Source organism: Trichosurus vulpecula, chromosome 7 (assembly GCF_011100635.1).
Source record: "Trichosurus vulpecula isolate mTriVul1 chromosome 7, mTriVul1.pri, whole genome shotgun sequence".
NCBI classification, from domain to species: Eukaryota; Metazoa; Chordata; class Mammalia; order Diprotodontia; family Phalangeridae; genus Trichosurus; species Trichosurus vulpecula.
The window spans coordinates 148,471,369-148,493,655 of NC_050579.1; the positions used below are offsets into that span (position 1 = coordinate 148,471,369).

The following is a 22,287-nucleotide window of genomic DNA, read 5'->3' on the forward strand; positions in this document are numbered from 1 at the left end:
CACTTTTAAGTTTGATTTGCATTGTTAACATTTTCTCTCTCATTTTCTTAAGGCTAAACAATCAACAAAACAACAAATGCACTGTTATGTAGGCTTTTCTGATTTCCAAGGTATAAATGTTCACACTGAACATTTAACAACTGGTGAGCCAGTTGGTGCTGGCTCCAACATACCCCTGATTAGAAAGACAGAATCTAAAGGAAACAGAGAGCCACATTATGTTTAAGTGGATCTTAGTAGGTTCCATCATGTTGCCAATGATGACTTGCATGGAAAAATGGCATAAACGATATTACCAAGGGAATGTATGACCAGCAAAGGTGGTAGATACAAATGGATTGGCCTCCATGGAACATAAAAATGTAGCAAAAATGGATTGTATCCTATTGGCATTAAAGAGCTGGAGGAAGGCCTCTGGAAAGTTGGAAGGATCTTCTATGGAGGATTTATGAAAAGAGAAGGATAAGAATTCAATGGATATGAAGGTATGAGAAGGGGTTTTGATTTTCATGGGTAAGAGAAATACTCCCAGGGATGAAGCCACAGATCCATTAAAATATCAAAGAATACAGTCTAAGGCTAAGTTAGACTCCCTCCAAAAAAAATAGAAGAGAGATACTATTATTTTTAATTCCACTGGGTTCTGTAGCATGTCCCCTTAACTGATAAAGTAGCTCTGTGAATTAGGACTTGTAAAGGCAAAGGAGCAGAGAAAACTGCAATCTTTGGAAAGGTTGAGTTCAGTTGGAAGCAAGCTTATTTGAAAGACTAATTCAAACACAGACATGCCACTGGCTTGTTTACATCATTCTGGAAAGTAGTGCTAATTGGTGTTCGTAATAGGTTATTACAAAAGCTTTCACAGAACCACGAAGAGCCACTTCCATTTATGACACAAGAAAGAAAGGGTAGTTTCTTAAATCATCATTATCACCTTCATAATTATTAGAATAAGTTCCTTTTTCCCTTTATAGCGCATGTTTTACCAGCTGGACACATAAAAAGGTTATTTTTTTATATAAAACAGCAGCCTTTTAAATTCTTTCTTAAGCATGTGTTTACAAAGAGGATTTTCAAAATGACAACTAAAATAAAATGACCTCCTTTTGGCTATTGAATTACCAAAAGCCAAATGAAATATAACATATTCATAATTTTTTTTGGTACATGCATTTCCCAGATGTGGTTTTTTGGGGGGAGGGAATTTTTTTTTTTGCTTTTCAAGAATGCAAATCATTGTATATCCCCTTTGTCTCTTTTGCTGGTATTATGATGTACTCATAAAGAAAATGCCCAGTGGATCACTAGTGGAAATTTGAAGAAAACCAAGCCAGTGTGAAAGTTTTATGTGTTGAACAGATGTTTGAGCAATGAGACAAGAAATGACTCCACTTCCCAAAGAAAAATACAAACTCCCAAACCAGATACTCTCATCTCCTTTGAGTACACATACCAGAAGGGCTGGCCTTGCAGTCTTGAGGATCTGGGCTCCAATTTTGCCTCTGACACATACTGGCTATGTGAGAATGGGCAAGTCATTTAACCTCTCAGTATGCCAGGCAGCTCAGAGATTGTAAGGGAAAGAGGAGTACCTGACCTGAAACACTATTGAAAGTTTCTGAATTGGACTTCTCCATACCAATGAAATCATAGTTCTGCTGGAGCAAAACAAAATAGAAAAACACATATATCGAATCACATACAAAATGATATCTTGCTGTGTTATGTATGATGAAAGTGACCTTTACAGGAGGGTATATGGCAAAATTAGACATGCCCTCATTTGATACTTCACTTACGTCTAATGATGCTAGGCCTTCTCTCCCTTGCATGTTACTCTCCAGTATTTCCCACCCAAATGACCACTTTCAGAAACACAGAGGAGATCTTAGGTTTTGGAAATAGTGGGTTGGGTATTTCAGTTCAACTTTTTAAGGCAGGTCTGCCACCACAACTCAGTAGTAAAAAGCACACTACGTGTATTCATCTGCTTATTTACATGTATCTATCCATTCATTCATTTGCTAGTTTATCCATTTATCTATCAGCTTCCTTATCCATCCACCCATCAGTCTATTTTCTTATTGACTCATCGACTTATCCATCTATTTATTTCTTATTTGTTTATTTATTTTTATGCTAGGTGTCTCTTCCTTGCCCAGGCTGGGAATACAGGGGCCACCCCCTGTATCCCACTACTGATTAGCCTTTGATCTATTCTGTTTCCGCTCTGGGCCAGGTTGCTTTTTCTTAGGCAACATGCTGGCCCCTGCTCCCAGGGGTTCACCAGTACCAATGCTTAACTTAGTGGGGACACCGGACTGGCTTTGTTATTGTTTTTGTTCAGTTATGTCCAACTCTTTGCAATCCCACGGACCACAATATGCCAATACTGTCCACGGGGTTTTCTTGGCAAAGATACTGGAGTGGTTTGCCATTTCCTTCTCCAGTGGATTAAGGCAGACAGAGGTTAAGTGACTTGCTCAGGGTCACTGTGCCTGAGGCCACACTTGAACTCAGGTCTTCCTGACTCCAGTGCTCTATCCACTAAGCCTCTTAGTTGTCTTTCTGACTGGCATACTCTATGCAATCAAGAACTCCTAAACTCAGGAGATTTGTCAGCTTCAAGCTCCCGACTCCCACAACTTCTTCCTTAGAAGGAATTACAGTCTTGTGCCACCATGCCTGGCAATATGTCCTGAAAGACTTAGTGTAGTTTTAAGCTTTAGTTAGCTTAAGATTGCTCTAAAACTTTTGGAATATCCTGCATTTCTAATATAAATTATTTATGTTATTGCTCCAATATAGAGAACGATTTTCTCTTAGGGAAATAGGGCTTCATTTTTATCATTCTAGAGTCAAATATTATAGAACCATACCCTACAACTAGTATCAAAAGAGACAGGCAGTACCCATATGCATCTGTGCTATAGATTAAGAAAGTTAATATATGCCCATGATGAATTAGACCAAAAGCATGTCAAAATTTATATTTTAGTCACGATGAGTCACTTATTATTATTCTTATCTTTTAAAAACAAGCAATAACATCTACTGGGATGACAAAAGATTATTCAATAAAAGGTCCAATTGCAAAATAGAATATAAAAGGATTATAGGCATGGAAATTTTTTTAAAAAAATTAAATTTTGCATGTTTTATTTTCTACAGAACTGACATTTCACAGGCACCTGTAACTTCTGGTGAGGAAAGTCCCTTTACCAATGTAGACTAACAAATACACTATGACTTAAGATCTTAGAAACCTACTGGGAACACTGACAGATTAAGTGACCTGCCCTGGGTCACATAACTAGTATGAGTCAGAGGTAGTTCTTCCTGACTCCAAAGAAGTTTCTCTATTATTACTCCATATGCTTCTCTAAAACTTCCATGAAATTATGAAAAACACACATGAAAAACACAGCAGTGCTAACCAAGGTAAAATGGTTAGTAACCAACATTCTGTGTACTACAGTCACTTCCCAAGCTGCAACGAGAGCTGGTTATCCATTTGTAAGCACACCACCTTCTGTGAGGATAACATTAAATTTCTGACACAGGTCAAGGAAAGAGCACTAACCTGATACTAACAAGCCACCGCTTTGTTTTTAAAACAAAAGATAAAAGCATAAAAGCCACATCTACAAGGGAACGGGCTTACTCTGCTTTGTTCCAAAAGACAGAACCAGGCCAGGAATCAAATTTGGGTTTGAGATCAGAAAATAAACAAACAAACAGTCTTCCCTAACAATTGGAGTTTGCCCCCTGGATTGGGCTTCTTTGGAAAAATACTGAGTTCCCTCACTGGGAGTTTTCAAACAAAGGCTGGATAACCATTTGTTGCTTCTGTTGTCCCAGACATTTTTTTTTTTTGGTGAGGGGAAGGGTATGGCCAGGATTGACTGGCCATGGAAATTACTTATGATTTCTACTTTCATCAGTCTTCCCTAAGCAGGTCACCAACCCTGGTCCTTATTCATAAGTCAACTGCAATGTGCTCTAGTAATGTGTGAATCTGAACGTTTAGCAACTAAGTCAAAACTGCCCTTTTTACGTCAAGTTATTCGCTTTCACTCATACCACAGGAAGTATCTGCTCCTCTAGTGAGAAAAGGCATTCGAAGTCAATGTTTATACACTTCTATGTTTTTGTACTATATTATAAAACTGTATTGTTTTATAAAATGGTCTTGATTTTACTATACTGACAAAAAATGCTTTATAGAAAGGTCTTTCACAAGCAGTCTTCTCTTTTACTAGTTGAAATAAAAAAAACATTCTATTGCAACTACTACTTGGGAATGTTTTCATTGTTGTCTTTAAGAAGTCAGTCATCTGCTAAATTACTTATTTTTATAAACTCTTTGAAAGTTAATATCTGTAAAATAGATCCTGAAAAAAAAGGCCACAGACAGTTAAGAATGACAAATGTTTCTTTCACTGAGACAGCAAATTTGGTTGCCATTTTTGATTAACTGACTTCCCTGAGTGGAAATGGCTTCTAGTAAGTTGTATATTTTAAGTGTTTGCTCCAAATCCAGATTGAAAGTATACTCTTTCTTTCTTCTTGGGGAAGTATTGGAATGCAGCAGAACCAAAAAAACCTGTGTATAAGCATTGAATCCAACCAAAATCATATCTTTCAGGCCTAAAAACAACTACACCCTTCAAAGCAGCCTTATTTTAATGAACAAAACAGTCTAAACTATTTGTCTCTGATCTGAATTTTAAGTTAATCTTACCATAAGTTTTTTCCCCCTCATAAAGTTCCAGGAAACCCTTCCAGATTTATGGGCAAACAGGGCTCTTAACCAGATATTGGCAGAAATTAGTCAGGAAACTTGCATAATACTCCCTTTCACCTTTCCGACATCTGGCAAGATGCTTTTTATTACAAATCTAAATGTACTGCTGGCTTTCAAAAAAATATTTTAAAAAATCCACATTCCTAGTACCATCAAATGACAAGATACAATTTCATTGCTAAAGGGAAATGTCATATAGCTTATAGTTTGCAACAGTCATTGAGTGGGGTTTATTTCATTATTTTTGGATTTGTATCTCTAGTGACTAGTACATATAAAGTGCGTAAAAATGCCTGCTGTTTGATTGATTGATCCACTAACACTGGTGGTTAAATAAAGTCATTTTATCACCTTTTTAAGACATCTATGTCATTCTTAATTGAGCCAAAAAAGGGAGATGCTGTTCATTCTTAATTATGAATTTTAGAATGTAAATTACATAATAGGGATCTATCTTTTGATACATACACATACATGAGTGCATATATGTGCTTAGTTTTACATTGCTGTTTAATCCTTTAATGATAAATTAACAGCCTGTCGAGTCATAGTGACTTTCAATTCTTCATTGTTATCAATTTCAGAAAAGCTAAATAAGACCTAATTGTTGGCCTTCACTACTAACAAAAAGATCCTCAACTATTCCATATTGAATATATATTGAGTCAGATGAGATCCATGATATCCTAAAATATGTCTGTTATAGAAAAGGTAAAGTATTCTGGTTAGATATTACAGGATTTATATATTCAATTCTGAAAATTTTGTCTATATTCCTCCTACATGGTCCTTCCTTCCTTTGTTTTTCTTCCTTCCTTCTCTCTCTCTCTCTCTCTCTCTGTGATTTTCTTGGTAACATTAGTGTGGAAACTCCCCCCACAGATGCAGATGGCTATTTCATCTGTAACTTACAGTAAGTGCTGCCTGACTCTCTGATAAAGAAAGCCTTTTGCCTGGTCTCTTGCCAGGACCCAGGCTTCCACAACACTTCCTGCACTCCCTTCTTCATGACCCTACTCTCAGACTCTCTCTACTCCACAGGAAACTTGGCCTCCACCCCAGACTCTCATAGATGAGCCTCTTTGCCTTGTTTCACAGGGAACTGGGCCTCCGGGCTGCTTCTGCAGTCTCCTCTCCATGCAGAGGCACCCTTCCCCTAACACCTCTTTATGTGCTGTCTTGTCCTATTAGAATTGAAGCTCTTTGAGCGTAAGGACTATCTTACTTGCTTCTATTTGTATATGGAATGCTTAGTACAGCGCCTGGGATACATAGTAAGTACTTAATAAACTCTCTGTCTGTGTGTCTGTCTATCAGGAAGGTTAAGTGACTAACCTAGGATCACACAGCAAATATGTGTCAGAAACAGCAGTAGGGTCTTCCTGACTACCAGCCAATCCTCATTAGAGGCAGTGAGGTGAGGCGTGAATAGACTTGAAGTAAGGAAGATGTGATTTCAAATCCCGCCTGAGACGCTTACTAGCTGCATGACTCTAGGCAAGTCACTTCATCCTCTCTCAGCCTCAGTATCCTTAGCTATAAAATGAGGATGATAATAACACTTACTTCACCGGGTTGTTGTGAAAATCAAATGGGATCATAGATGTACAGTGCTTTGTAAGCCCTAAACTTTTACATAAATGTTAGCTATTATTATAATGCCATGCAGCTCCACTTGGCTAGACTGTGTCTAAATATTTTAATTTTAATCATAAAAGTAAGGATAAGAAGAACTTCTAAAATGTCAAACTGTCTCAAACTTGTTCACAGCTCAAGGAACATTAATGAACTCACATGGCAAGAAGGGCTGCAACTAGTAGTGACTGCAGTAGGTATCAATTTGGGGAGTACTAGTTGGGGAATAAGTGGAAGGAGAGGGCATTATCAAACATTATTTATTGCATTAGCGTGAAACACACTAAGGTCAGGATGCGATTTTCAAACTCTGCTTAGGGCTATAAATGTTAGGTACCAGCTTTGATGGTAGGCAAAAGCTATGTGAGAATCCATTTTATAGTGATTTAACTAGAGCCCAAATTCATTCATTCCTTCTCAAGTATCAGCATTTATACAAAAAGAACAAAAAAAGGACAAAAATCTACCAACTAGGCTGAGCAGCCATCCTCTCCATGTAGTCCTTGGCCATATTTTGGGCTTCGATGTTCTCAGGATACAGCACACAGAACATTGCCAAGGCACCCAAGTTGTTGCCATAAATTTCATTCCACCTTGCACTGTAGTCCTTGGGATCCCAAGGAGGAAGGTACTCCAGAGGACTAGACAGCATGGTCTGTACTGCTTCAGTCAACCGTGAGGCAATGTGCCGATGTGTACCGGCTGCCCTCCGCTGCAGCTCCTCCACTTCCCCCTTGGAAAAATACAGCATTGGGTGGCTATCATAGTTGGCATTGATGAAGGGAATCATGACTTCAGGGTTCTCGTCAGTGATGTAGGCTGCCACAAAATAACAGAGATGTATGAAAAACACACTGGGAGCCCCCCGTGTGTGAGTCCTCATTATGGCATCAGATCTCCTAGTCGCAAAGGCAGCCAAACCATCTTTGAAATGTCCTGAAGGAGGGAAAAAAAAAGATAAATCAGCACAGCATGGTGGGAAACATATGGAAGATAGGGCTTTACATACTTTTTAAAGTGGTACTGCTTGGTCCTGAGTTTTGAAGAGAAAATTTTGTGAATATAGATTTCTCTAATATTTATAAAAATCCATATTTGAAGTAAAGAATATTTTAGGAAGTTTACTGATGGCTAATGAATCCTGTTTCTAGAAACTAGAGTCAAGCAAACATACTAATCGCATGCAGGCACTGTCACTCAAGACATCACAGTTTATAACAAGGAAAACAACACTGCACAAACAGTAAGAGAAGGTAATCCTATTTTCCCTTTGATAATTTCTCACACAGGAAGCTTTTATCTCCTTTTTATAAATATTTATTTATTTTTATTTTTCAGCATTCACTTTTATAAAATCTTGAATTCTACATTTTTCTCTTCCTCCCCCTCCCCAAGGCGGCATGCAATCTGATATAGACTATACATGTACAATCATATTAAACGCCATTTCCACATTAGTCATGTTGTGAAAGAAGAATCAGAACAAAAAGGAAAAAAAAAACATGAGAAAGAAAAAACAAAAACAACAGAAAAGAAAATAGTATGTTTTGATCTGCTTTCAGACTTCACATAGTTCTTTCTTTGGATATGGACAGCATTTTCCATCATGAGTCTTTTGGAATTGTCTTAGATCATTACATTACTGAAAAGAGCTAAGTCTATCAAAATTGGTCATCACACAGTGATGTTCTTTTTTTTCCCTACGATAAAACCTCATGCTACTTCAATGAGAATATGAATGGCTAAGAAGAAAAAGTGGGAAATATTTTTAAATGACCCTTCTCCAATTCACATTTTTCCTATACTAAATGTTTGAACTAATAAATCTTTAAGAATTTAAATAGGCAAAAGTGTTAAAAGTAGTGTGAAGAAGCAGCAGGATCAGTGGAGCAGAAGGAGCAAAAGGCATAAAAAAATTAAGACATCTTCTTACATCTTGTTTCCTGACATGTACTTTTTGATCTAGTAACCCTGACTTCCTGGCTGTTCCATGAACAAGATACTCCATCTCTCCATTCTGAGTATTCTCTCTGGCTTTTCCCCCATGCCTACAACCTCCCTCTCCTTGGCTCCACCCAAATGTCCTCCCTGGCTTTCTTTACGTTCCAATAAAATTCCTATCTTTCACTGGGATCGTTCCCCTACCCTTCTTAATTCTAGTGCCTTCCAAGTAATCATTTCCTACTTACCTAGTATATAGCTTTCTTTGAATATATTTGTTTGCATATTATCTCCCCCATTAGATTATAAGCTCCTTGAGGGCAGGGACTGTCTTTTGCATCTTTTTGTATCCCTAGCGCTTAGCAAGGTACCTGGCACATAGAAAGCAATTAACAAATGTTTATTAAGGGAAAGGGGGTCAATATGTCTCACAACTTTTTCCCAGTGGCAGATAATAGCATCAATGCAACAAAGGGTTTAGAATGCCAGAGTTTTGCTCTAGAGTATTACTTACCTCTTATTCTAACAGATTTAGTAGAGATAGAGATACACATATATATTTATATATGTGATATATATAGACACATATATTCATATATATGAAAACACTGGCCATAGAATATACAAGCATTTTTCCTTACTACTTTATAGTACTGTCTACTGTCTATTTTTACATTTTGCACATAGAGTTTGAGTACAATTTAGTAAGGTGAAAATTTAAACCAACCCATATATGTTCTTAATTATTTGATATTCTAAAAATTGCTTTTAATGGTGGATTTACTTATAGGTTAAAAGAGAGTCTGTTCAAATGTAGTAACATTTAAAAAAAAATCTCATACTACCATGCCCCACATCTGGGATAAAACAGGCATGCAATCTCCCCAGAGGAAAGTCAGAGAATTCCTAAAATTCCTAAGAGGGGAAAGGTTATGGAAAGCAGACCAGAGAGACAGTTTTGTGTAAATAATGAACAGTAGTTTTCAATTATTAAAAAAGAGAGGCTGATGGAGCAAGGAAAAATGGTTTCCATAGTCAGAAAGAACACTAAGAATTAAACATACACTGTAACCTAATCCACATCTTCCTTTTGGTTTATTTCCAAGATCAAAGCAATTAAAATCATACAAGGATGTTAGATTAAATTCTGCTAAATTATATGTGTGTATAACTTATACATTACAAATATATAATATCTTGCTACATTTTTGAATATTGGAGATGAAAAGAAAACAAAAATCACTGTCGTTTAAAAAAACATTTGTGATTCACCTAATTAACAAAATTTGAGATAACTGTACTACATAGAATTTAAATCTTGGATGCAACTCCTACTATCTCTAGTATCCAAAGCTTCAACATGGCTGACTGTCCCGAAATCATAAGCTAAAAGAAATCATACTTTATGCTAAGTCTAGTGGGATGGAAGGTGGGAGTGGAGAAAAGGGTTATGTTCTCCAGAAATAAAAAAATTTGGCTGCATCTAGTTATGTCTAGTTATCTATATGGCCATTTTCACAGAAAATGGTTCTAATGATAAAAGAAAGCACATACACAGATATGAATAATGAAACAAAGTCCTGAAAACTCTCAGACCTAAACCTATCTAGTCTGTGGGCATTTTAGGCCTATGACGCCCAGAGTGAATTTAGATGTATAAAAAGAAAGAAAGAAGTGGAAGAAGGCGAAGGTGAAAGTAAAGAACAAGTGAAAGGAGGAGAAATAAGACAAAAAAACAAAGGAAGCGACAAATGAAGAGGAAGAAGGAGATGGGGGGTGGGTCTAAGTGTATATTTGTGTTGCCTGCACTCCCGGTTCAGCTGACAGCTCTGCACTTGAAAGGAAAAGCAGTGTTCTTCTGTTCTCTACTGTAGCTCCTGGAACTATTTTTTTTTTAAAATTGTAACAGTTCAACATCTGGACCAGTGGTAAGTATTTGGGGAAGAGGGAACCCTGAAGAAAGTGAACTCTTCCCCAACTTAAACACTGCATGGTCCATGAAAATTTGGTAACAAAGGGAAATTACTTTCATCTTCTTCATCTTTGGGCAGTGCACTTAATCTTCCTGGGACTCTATTTCCTTCTTTTATAAATAAGAGGCCTCTGAGGTCCCTTGACGTCCTATGATGAGATTCAATGGGTATGTTCCTAGATTAGTTTCTTCACCTATTTTGTGTCATGGATCCCTTTGCTAGTCTAGTGAAGTTTTGGACACCTTCTTATAAAATTTTTAATACACAAAATAAAATCTATAGGCATACAAAGGAAACTAATTATATGGAAATATAGTTATCAAAATATTTTTTAAAACCAAATTCATAGACCTCAGGTTAAAAACCCTTTTTCTACCTAATATCCTTAAAACTGTGGAATCATTGATATTAACCTTATCTAACTCACATTGGAGTTGGCGCAGCTCTGCCAAGAATGTTTGAAGTTACACATAATGTAAATGTATTTCTTCCTATGAGAACTGCTAATTCTCATAGTTTAAAAGCTTTATCTAAAACCTGACAACTGTTGTTTTGGACGTAACTATGATGGGCTGGGCCAGTTTCCTAATTATTATTTCACCTGGCTAGGGTAGAAGAGTTACCTGTGTCATGATTCACTGAGGCAGGCAGAATGCCAACCAGCTTCCACAGCTCACTCTAGGTCTGTCCCTGTCTCTTTCTCTCTATGTCACCACTTCACTTTCTCTATATCCCCAGTTCCATTAGCTCTCCCTGGACTCTACAGATGGAAGGGTCAATGTCACTACTGCATCTAACTCCAGTTTACTGATCCTGGATAAAATGGAAAGAGTACCATTGGAGGCAGAGTAAAAAACCTGGAATTTGAGTGTTGGCTCCATCACTTACTGCCTGTGTGACCCTAGGCCAGTGAATTCACCTCTTTGAACTTCAATTGCTTCACAATACTTGTATTACCTACATCTAGGGTTTTTTGGGGGTGGGGTGGGAAAGTACTTTTTAAACCATAACTTGAATGGGAACTAGCTTTTTCTACATTAGGAAATAAATCGTTATCCCTCCTTAGTTTAGCTAAGGAATTATTTGGAGTTTTCCAAAAGAAATTCGGACCAAGAAACCAAAGAAGGAACCTCTCCTTCTGTCCTCTTCCTAAACCTAGATCCTAAAAAATACCTCATAAAAACCTAAACCTTCCTCTACCTAAACCAAAACATAAACACAGATGCATTTTTCAGAGTACAAATTTTTGATTCACTGAATTCTAGCCACAGAACAGTTTGGTCTGCATGATTTATAGAACATTCAGTTATTCTCTAGTTTCTGTCCCTCTCCTCATCTAAATCATATTGCTCCTAAAGACCCTGTATTTAGAACTTGGGCATTTCCTCCTCCTGTTTCCTCACTGAGCACTACGCCTGGTCCCCAAGAGAACAGTCAGACAAGACAATAAGCTGCTCAAATCTAATGGGTCTATACTCTCCCGATTCTCCCCCTTTAGAGAAATAAATACATATTAGAGCTACAACCAGACACACTAGCATCATGCAGAGCAGGTATTTCTTCCTGCATTATGGAGAGTCACGGGTCATTTCCCCACAATCTCCATTTGGCCAGTCATCATTGAAAAAAGACACTCAAGAGCAAGGCATCTGTCAAATTGTTAAGTCTTTCTGGGCAGTAGCATTTTGACCCAATGTTCAAGGCGGGACTTTTCATAATGGTAAAATTATGGCCTATAATGACCAGGGTGGAGAACCTTGTAGCCTTGAGGCCACAAGTGTGGTCCTTTGATGTGTTCTGTGAAGTTTGGATTCAGTCAAAGGGCTGCACTTGAAGACCTAGAGGGCCACACGTGGCCTTGAGGCCACAGGTTCCCTACTCCTGGGCCCTATACCATGGAAGGCTGTAAAATCTATTAATGTAAATGTGATAGATTTTCTTTCTATAATCCAACTCTCCTAAAGCATATGGACTCAATAAGCCTTCTCAGACATGATTTACCAAAAAAAATTCTTTCTTCCAATTCCTCAAATGATGCAACGATAATTCTCTTGATCCTCTAGTATCGTAAGGTCTTACATCTCTTCTCCTCTGTCATTATGATATAGCACAAAGAGTAACAATTGATCAAAATGGTTTGAATTCAATTATATCCTGGATAGAAAGCTAGCCTTGAGGTTGGTAAGATCTAGGGCCACGTCTAGCCTCTGACACATATTACTAGCCCGGTGACCCTGGACAAGGCACTTAATGCCTCAGTGGCCCAGACAACTCTCTAAGACAGTATATTGCAGAGCACCTGCTGATCTGCAATGGTATGAGGAGTTTCCTCACTGGAAATTCCCTAAGCCAAAGAAATCAGAGGTCCAGAACCCTGCCCCCCGCCTCTCCCCTAAAAAAACCAAGTCATCTTCTCCACTAAAGGCATACTCTATTCACTAATTATCATGTGGAACTGTCCCTGTGTTCTCCAGGGCTACATGGAACTAAAGTTCTGGCAGGAAAGACTTGATGAATGGACTTGGCAATGGAAGATGTGTAAGTTATCAGAGGACCAGTTGACATGTAAAACGGAAATTTACATCTACGAAGGAAATAGCTGGAGAGACAAAATGCCAGACCTGTTGAACTACTAAAGAAATATGGTCAACTGAATGTTAGATCTTCTGACCTACGAGATAATGCTGAAATATTTTGTCAATCAATGATCACTGATTAAACACTATGTGTCAGGTACTTTCCTCCACAATGGGGATAAAAAGAAAAAAGATGGTTTCTGCTCTCAAGGAGCTTTATCCAAATAGTTATTTCCTTGGGTGCACATCTTGCTTCTGCTGCGTAGCATATTCATTGCACAAGATTTGTTCTTGCTTAAGCGATGTGAAAAATAACTGCATAACAAGTTGAAAGAGTTCATAATTACCTAAAGTGGGACATTAATAACGTTTGGAGCTAGAAGGGACTTTATCTAGACCAACTTTTTCATTTACAAATGAGGAAACTGAGTCCTAGAGAGGTTAAGTGACTTGCCAGAGGTAATACAAATAGTAAGTGGTGGAGGCAGGATAGAAACCGTTCTCCAACTCCAAATCCAAGGTTCTTCCCACCGTACCATGATGCCATTAGCTGAGGCATAAACCAGAGAAATAAGTGCTTGGTTCTGTGGAAGATTGGTAAGAGACCATATCACAGTATGAGAAGAAGATAGGGATTGGTTGCAATCTGCCCACATCAAGGAGATCACAGACTCCTTGGGGTGCTGAATTATAAATAGATTATGAGAAGACATTAAAAGGCAGACCTTTAAGCCCCATTCCAATAAAAGCAACACTAATAATACTGCATTTGATTTAGCAGTTTTTGTTCTGTAAGTTTCTGACCATATTTTATCCTTGCACTAACTCTGTGAAATAGAGAGGTACAGGCATCATTATTCAACAAACAAGTTAGCATGATATATTCCCAAAGTCAAACAGCTGCAGAGCCAAAACTAGAACCCAAGTATAGTAAATCCTATGCCAGTGCTCCTTCTATTAGACCATATTTATTTTTAAACCAAATATACTCTGCAATCTGTCTCAGCCACGTTTACATAATGCAAGCACATAGAAGGAATAGACTAAAAGGATATGAAGACAGTATGTACATGATGCTGCAAATACAGTTATCCCTTCCACAGGATGATTATCCCCATCACAGTTTTGATATATCGTAGGTTGGTATAAGAAATTAAATGGGAATTTTGGGGGAGTTTTGCAGAAGTCACAGACAATACCTGATGGCCAGCAGACAAGACAACACAGAGCCTATGACTAAATACTTAACCCAAATTTTACAATAAGGTACTATAAAAACCCCATAAAAGAAAAAAAATTTAGACTTCTTTTCTGATACAGTGGGAGGGCCAAAAACTTTTACATGGATTTTCTAGATTGCAGGGGTACCACGCCCCTAATCCCTGCGATGTGGAAGGGATAACTGTACTATGCTTTTCGAAATGCTCAGTGGTCATTTTTAAAATGAAAAGCATATTAGCACAACCATCCTCTCAATTTTGGGGGGTACTTAAAAAGTGAAATATATCACAGAATCATAAAAATGTAAGAGCAGAAGAGACTTTGAGAAGATACTCAGGAGAGGGTTTCCAAATTAAGTTCCCAAGTTAAGAGGCATCCACTCTGTTTATGCACTAATCAGGAAAAAAAGTTTGGGAAAAAATTAAATTAGATTTGGGGGCTTTTACAGTTGGCAGAGAACGTGGAGATAATCTAATTTAAAGTCCTTGTTTATAAATGAGGAAATAAAGAGTCCAGAAAGGTGAATGAAGGGACTCACTCAACATCACACAGTTAATTAGCTGTAGAGCTGCAATTAAACACATGTCTCCAGATGCCCAGTGCACTGCCCTGACCCCCACACAAAGCTCTCTGCTTGCTCCCAGCAAAGGAAATCCATATGACCTTTGAAGAAGTTCAGCTATTTTCTTCCCCAGACAGATGAGACAGAGTATTTCCTGCATTCGTTTGCTTCCCAAGGCCACTACTAACTAATCACCAATCAGTCACACCTTCTCACTGCCTCATTATTTCCAGAGCAAGTTAGGACAAATCAAGTGCAGATGTTCAGAAAGGCCCATGCTACTCTTATTCCTCTGCTTCAACCTTTCTCAAATGTGTAACCAAATGATGACTCTGGGAAAACTGTTCTTTCCAGCATTTTCAAATAAAGCTCAATGACTTTTATTACTATGGTTTTAGAATAAAACAAATTTATAATAATCTGATCCTGCTTTTATATGTTTTAACATATCCAGAGCAAATGAATAACCTTCACAAAAGTGACACTCAATTTTTCATAAAATAATACTCCCCGTATTACGAAATACCTAGGTTCATTGGTGAAGATGAGATGCTACCCTGGACAAGAGACATGAGGTCTTTGTTGCTGTTGCTGTTCGTCTTTCCTTTTCAAAGAGGACTGATGACATCACAAGATGATGTCTTGATTTGTGTGAGAATTGGATTTAAGTGAGGCAGAGTTGAACAAAGTCATCAGCCTCACTCTGTCTTCTAGTGTCATCGAAGTCCAGGGGAAATACAAAAGTCAGGGTAACTGGAGATGGCCCAAGAGACATGAGGTGAAATCCTGGCTCAGATACTCTGAGTGAATGTAGGCAAGTCACCGATCCATCTATAAAATGAAGATAATAATACTGGTGCTGCCTACCTCACAGGAATGTTCCAACAAATGCTTTTTGTGAACCTTAACCTGCTACGCCAATTTGAATTACTATTAACATTTGAGAAAACAACTTTCAATCAAAATAGGTACTTCTTATGTGCAGTTTATTGCTTTTTTAAGGGTGAAGAGGAAAATTTCACAAAGGTTGTCTAGGACAATTAAAAATCAAATCCCAATAAAGGTTACTATGAACAAAAACACACAATGTTAAATGATCCTTTCCAGACATAGGAAATCTGTACACACAGACCTTTGACTCACATTATAAGCATTTATAGATGAAACTACAGATAGGAACTCTGCCAGTATTTCTAGAGCAACTGAGTTTCATTATAGATGACAAGGGAACTATGTCAAATTTGAATTCCAATACTTCAGTGCCAGATGGAAGTATGAGGAGAAGAAAATGGCACTTAAGATGAATTTGGGAAATCAGCCACACCTACCCAGCTGCACACAGTAGTAATCTATGCTGACTGTATAACTACGAAGGCATTTGGCTTGATTTTCAAGATATCCTAAAGAGGTTAATTTCAACAGAATGAAAAAGATACTAGCCTGCATTGTTAGTCCTCTCCCCCTCCCCACTGAAAATAGGGGGGCTGAGATGACATCAGCTACTACTGACCCATGTACCCATTTTCTTTCTAATTCAATTCAACCAGTATTTATTAAGTATTAAGTATTTATTAACCTATTGTTATTGGTTCTTTTTTTTTTAAAGAGGACCAATGACATCACAGGTGATGCCTTGACTTGTGATGAATTGGATTTAAGCGCAAAGTCATCAGCTTCACTCTCTCTTCCTTAGTCCTTGAAGCTGAGTGCTGGGACAAAAGTCAGGATGACCTGAAATGTCCCAGGATGCAGTGGATGACCTTGGTGTCTTTGATGACTGGCCAAGCTCTAAACATTCCGAAGCACCTGCTTCAGTCACCTTAATGGCCAATTGTAGTACCATTTCAAATGGCCTGTATTTCTTCCTTTGAAAACTGCCAGTTTTATTACCTATCGGATTTATGGATAGCTAAGTACCAGGCATTGTGCTGGCCTCAGGGGATACAAAACCATCCCTCTGCCTTCAAGGAACTTATATCCTACAGAGAGAGTACCTATTATTTAAAAAGAGATACATCTCTAGCAAATGGAAACTATAGCGAGGCCGAGAAGAAAGGCCTTATTTGTATTCTCAAAGTGGTTGATGTCATTAGGGGATCAGTAGTCTTTCCATCATGCTTTAAAGTTTTTGCTTTAGAAACAAATTCATGTGGCCAGTGTGCTTTCTTCATAAAACAGAACTAAAGCGCCCATCCAGGACAGAGGCAGAAATAGGCTGAAGGACTTTTCCCTATGGTAGTCAATTTATCTGTTCTGAGGGGTCATTATCAATCTGTTGGAGGGAAGAAGGAAGTACTAGATTTAGCTGGCTGGCTGGTTCTGTTTTTAATCTAAGTCTGATATCTTACAGTGAGTTCCATCTGGTTGTTAAGATGCCTTAACAATGTGGATAGCCTTATCAGCTTTGTCTCACCCAAAATATCTGTCTTGCAGATTCTTGGTATTCCCAAGATAATAAAATAGCAAGAGATAGCCTCTAGGATGTTGGATAGATTGTGCATCTGGGTAGGGTCACTTCACAGATGAGGACCTAAAATTCTGGATTTGGAACAAACCAGTAGTATGGGAACTCCAGATCCAGTGAGAACTCAAATTCATGAGAATTAGTGTTTCCTTGAGGGAAGGGACTCTTTTTATTAATTGTATACCCAACAATTAGCATAGTATCTGGCACATAGCAGGTGCTTAATATTTATTGGAGTTATTGGATTGGATCCTTGATTAAAAGATAAGAACAAAGGGGTCAGATAGAACAATGGCATCAAACACAAATAGAAATGGGGACCCATACATAAGGATCTCTGTGGGTCACAAGTTGACTTAGTTTCAAAATGCAGTGTTATCTGTATTTTATTGTGTTTTTATTTATTTTGTTAAATATTTCCCAATTATATTTGAATCTGGTTTAGGCAGCACTCAGGAGTGTTTCAGGCTATGTGTTTGACACTTGTGGACTAGATGACCTTTAAGAGTGCTTCTAGCTCTAAATAAATGAGCATCAGATGCTATGAGAAAGAGTATACAAGCTTTTATAATTTTTTTATATCAGACCAAGTCCTTGCAGTCATTAAATTAACTTATATTCACCAATTACTTCTTCAACAAACAGTGTACAAGACCCTTCAGTGTTTATGATTCATTTCAATTCAACAAGCATTTGTTGAGTGCGTACTAGTGTCAAGTACAGTGTTATGTATTGGGGATACAAAGGCAAAGTCTCAAGTAGTTCATATTCTACTCGGAGGAATTTACAAAATTGGCAAATTTTAGTAAGTACAAGATATTAAAAAGTAGAAAAACCACCTTGGAGGTGGTGGGTTCCCTGCATCTGAGGGCTTCTAGCAAAATCCAGATGATCATTTGGGTTGTTGGGTATACTGTAGAGAGGATTCTATCTTGGGTGTGGCATGAAAGTCATTGATTTCTAAAGTTCCTTCTGACTCTTTAGTTCAGTGATTTTATAAAACTACTCTGTACAAAACAATAGTGTTCATCAGTTTAACCTGCAAGAATAAGGAAACTTTACCTTAAATTCACTCTCCAACCTATGCCTGTATATGATCAAAACAGAGCTGTAAATTGGCTTACCAGGGAAACCAGGGTTTAGTGGCCAGGTGCTAACACCCCAGGAATGGGATCACAGGATCATGACTTTCTCTACCAGAAAAACTGACAAGAGTAAGGAAAGTCCTCAAAATTCAAGGATAAGACTTGAAGTATTCATTTCTCTGGGGCTTCAGAAAGGAGTAAGTGGGTACAATTTCCAAAATAAGATAATGCTCATACATTCATTTATATTCTCTCTCTCTCCCTCTTTCTCTTTCTCTCTCTCCCCCCCAATACAGTAACAGTTGATTTATTTAGCAATCTCTCTATTGTATATCTACAACCTAGAATCTTTGAATTACTTACTCATTCAGCAGCCATGCAATGAGCACCTATTATATGAAACCATCATGCTAGAGTACAAAGATAATTAAGACATGATCACTATCTTTGTGAAGTTAATAATATAGCAGGGGAGATGTAACACATATACAAGTATACTATACTTAAGCTTTCCTCTTCTACTGTGGCCAGTAATGGAGTTTTGTCTCTTAAAGTCTGCCCTCTGCCTGGGAGTGGCTCTGGGGAACTCGCATTATCTTGCTATTCCAGAGTATGATCATTGGAAACTATGGAAATCCTGGCAACAGAGCATGAAGAGAACTGGAGGAGATCCCTATGGAAAGAGAACCTGAGAAAGACCAAGCTACATGACATGGACTCCACCATGGACAAGCAAGCACATAGACTGGCCATGAACCACTTTGACACTTGAACAAGAAAGAACTCAGAGATCATCTGGAAAGAAATCAGAAGGTGTAGCAGCCCTGAAACTCACTGTAAAGCATGGCTTTGTCACCCCTGTCAAAAGTCTGAATAATTGCAGCTTTTGCTGGGTTTCCAGCGCCAGTGATTCCAGTTTGGCTACCATCTTCTCATAACACGAGAACACTCTCCAAGAACCTAGGGAATCCATTTCTATAGGCATCAATGGCTGCTGTGACAGATTCTCCTTTCATAGCTCAGGGATTTATTATGATGTAGATTGCAATAGTTATCCAGAAAATCTTGACCACACAGTTCTGGGGGTGGGGTAGGGTGGGGATAAAGCTTTGAAGGAGAAGATAAAGAACAGAAAAGCCATAAGGTCATCAAGAACACCTAGGGTAAGGCCTGGGGAGACTGAGGCTATGTCCATATGACCAGAGACCCCAACACCAATTGTGGTATTGCCACTAATACCAACCATTCTCTGACGCTAGCTGATTCTTTTAAGTCCAGGAGGGATGAGAACAGGAACCAGTGGCATATTTCTAGTACCTGACCCAAAGCAAGTTTTGAAACTCCCAAGGAAACAGGCTGCTCGAATCTTACCTATGTGTGCTATGTTCTTGCTAGAACTTGAAGGAAAGCATTTACAACATTACTTCGGTGGGCTTGTGTAATGTTAATGAGATATAAGATCTTCCCCACTTATTAATAGGCTTCATGTGGAGCCCATTAAGAGAAGCTTGCTTAGGGGAGGCTTGCTTATAGGAAAGCTTTTACACCTTTCAGTACTAAACTAATCAGGCACTGAGTCAAGAGGGTTGTGATGACTTCTGGCTCTGAGACTATTAGCGAAAAGTGTATATATACTCTGAGATGAGATTTTGCTTTGGGGGCTTGCTTATGAGAAAGATCTTTTGATTTCCTGGTCAAGACTCTGCATAGCTGTTCAGAGCTCCCTGACTACTCAGATGTAAAGGCCCTCTTGATCCAGTGACGTATGTAAAGTGTATAGCAATAATGCTTTGACCAGGTGGTTAGAGTCCTGTCTGTTGGTCTTTGTGCCAATTTCTCTGCTTGTATTTTCTCTGTTTGTATTTTCTCTGTTTGTATTTTCTCTGACATTCAGGGTGCTGACTTTACCCCAGAACTAGTGAAGATAATTAAAGAAGATTTTTGACCCCTTTAAAACCTATTTTTCTTTTACAAATAGATTAAAAAAACCTGTGCTAGCCAGCTATCCTGGGTGTGCCAGGGTGCTTGCTGTTACAGCTTGCCAGAAAGATGGTTCTCCTTTCTCTCCCTTTTAATTCACATATAAATAGCATTTAATCTTTTTGAAAAAAATAAAACTGTTCCTGGAGATGTGGGTGGGGGAGGGAAGAAATCAAATATATCCTGTCAGGAAGAATAGAATTTAAGAGGAGTTATGTGAGATTCTAAGAAGGAAAGTCTAATTTGGAATGAGGATGAGGAATGGTAGAAGATTTGATATTCATCAAGTTGACCTTGAATAGTCAAAGAATTATGATTTCATCTCCTACTCTGATCAATCTCTCACTCATATTGAAGCGAAATCTTAGGAGGTGCCTGAAATTATGAAGAAGTTAAGAAATTTGCTTAGAATCATATAATACATATAGCATATAACATATAACCCATGTCTTCCTAACTCCAAGCCCAGAATTCTAGTCACTATGCCATAGTGATAACCCCAAAGCATTACAGAATCTTGCTGTAGATCACAATGTGTATTACATGTGGTGAAATAATCCTATCCAACAATTGAGAGATTGAGGCTATACTGATAATACTAAATATTATGGTAATTTTGGACAACTGGAGTAGAGAAAAGGGAGTGGATTTGAGAGAAACTGCTGAGGTAGAATTCACAGGACTTGGTAACTGATGGGATATGAGAGAAGGAGGAAGAGGAAAAGAAGAAGTCAAGTTTTCAAGCATGGGAGACCAGATGTATCACTGAAAGAAATCAATGAGGAGCTGAGTTAGGTGGGAAGGATAATAAGCTCAGTTTCATTCATGTTAAATTTGAGATGCCAGTAGGACTTTCAAATAGAGAAGACATTCTGGCTCAGTGGCAAAAGCCCTGTATTTGGAGTTTGAGGATGTAGGTTAAAATTCCAGCTTTGCCACTTAATACCTTTGTAATCTTGGGCAATTTCCCTAGTCCTCAGTTTCCTCAATTTATAAAATGAGGGGTCTGACACAATAAAATTGAAAATGGATATTGCAAAACTACAAAGAACAAAATTTGGTACCAAGGAAGAAATATTAAAAGATACTTTCTCCTGTTCCTTTTCAGAGGCTAGGACATGGGGCATAAGTATGAAACTATGCATATATTTTCAGATTTTTCCAATGTATTGATTGGTTTTGCAAATTAGTTTTCTCTTTTTCCTCTTTTTATTACTGAAAAAAATGCTATAAAGGATGGCTCTCTGGTAGGGGAGGGAGAATGACGATGAGAAGTGGGGGGATGGAAAAATGTGAAAATAAAAGCTACAAATACATTTTTTTAAATGAAGGGGCTGGACCAGATAATGATTTCAGCTCTAAATCTATGATCCTATGAAATGTTTTCTAAAAATGGAAGAGGAGAGCAATCAGTGCTGGAGATTCAAAGTTGGAAGTGATCTACCTAGTTTCTGCTCTCACTAAGATTCCTAATAATACATGCTAAGTGCTATGTTTAATCTAGGTCAAAGAAGGAAAATGATGCTACCAACATGAGCTATCAAGGAAGGCCTAATGCAAGAGGTAGCCTTCTCACTCTACTGGTTTCCAGCTTTAAAAGCTTGGTCTTATATAGCTGTTTAAGTAAGTCAAATTACTAATAAGAATGAAAATAAAAATTAGATGCATTCCTCTTCTTGCCCAGCATCTCTTACTGTTCATATAAGAATAACGATTCTTCAGTGTGAAGGCAAACTAAGTCCAGACAAAGTCAGAAATGGGCAAAAAACAGCACTAAATACGACTGCTTATACCTATTTCTCACATGGATTCTATCAGTCAAAGAAAGTTATTTTAAGGATATGTACTGTCTATTGTTTATTCAAAGCCTCCTACACCATTCAAGTTCCTAAAAATAACAAGGATAAACCTAAATTGTTGGCAAACATAAATCACTTGAAATGAATAGCTTTTCCTTTATCCTTATTCAAATGCTACATAATGCAAAACAAATATTTATAGCTTCTTAGCCAACAACATTCAGGAAATGGAATATTTCTGAGG

At 37.9% G+C, this 22,287-nt stretch overlaps 1 protein-coding gene across 2 annotated transcripts in view; it reads right to left on the minus strand.

The window, feature by feature from the left end:
• Window positions 1-22,287, minus strand: part of DSE (dermatan sulfate epimerase) — a 93,724-nt gene that overhangs the window by 43,879 nt on the left and 27,558 nt on the right. The window contains exon 2 of one of the 2 annotated variants that reach the window (XM_036768619.1): window positions 6,910-7,378. In XM_036768619.1, the coding sequence (XP_036624514.1) occupies window positions 6,910-7,325 (416 nt within the window). In that variant the 5' untranslated portion in view covers window positions 7,326-7,378. Of the gene's footprint in view, window positions 1-6,909; window positions 7,379-22,287 lie in introns of those variants that run through there. The other variant, XM_036768620.1, reaches the window with a different exon arrangement.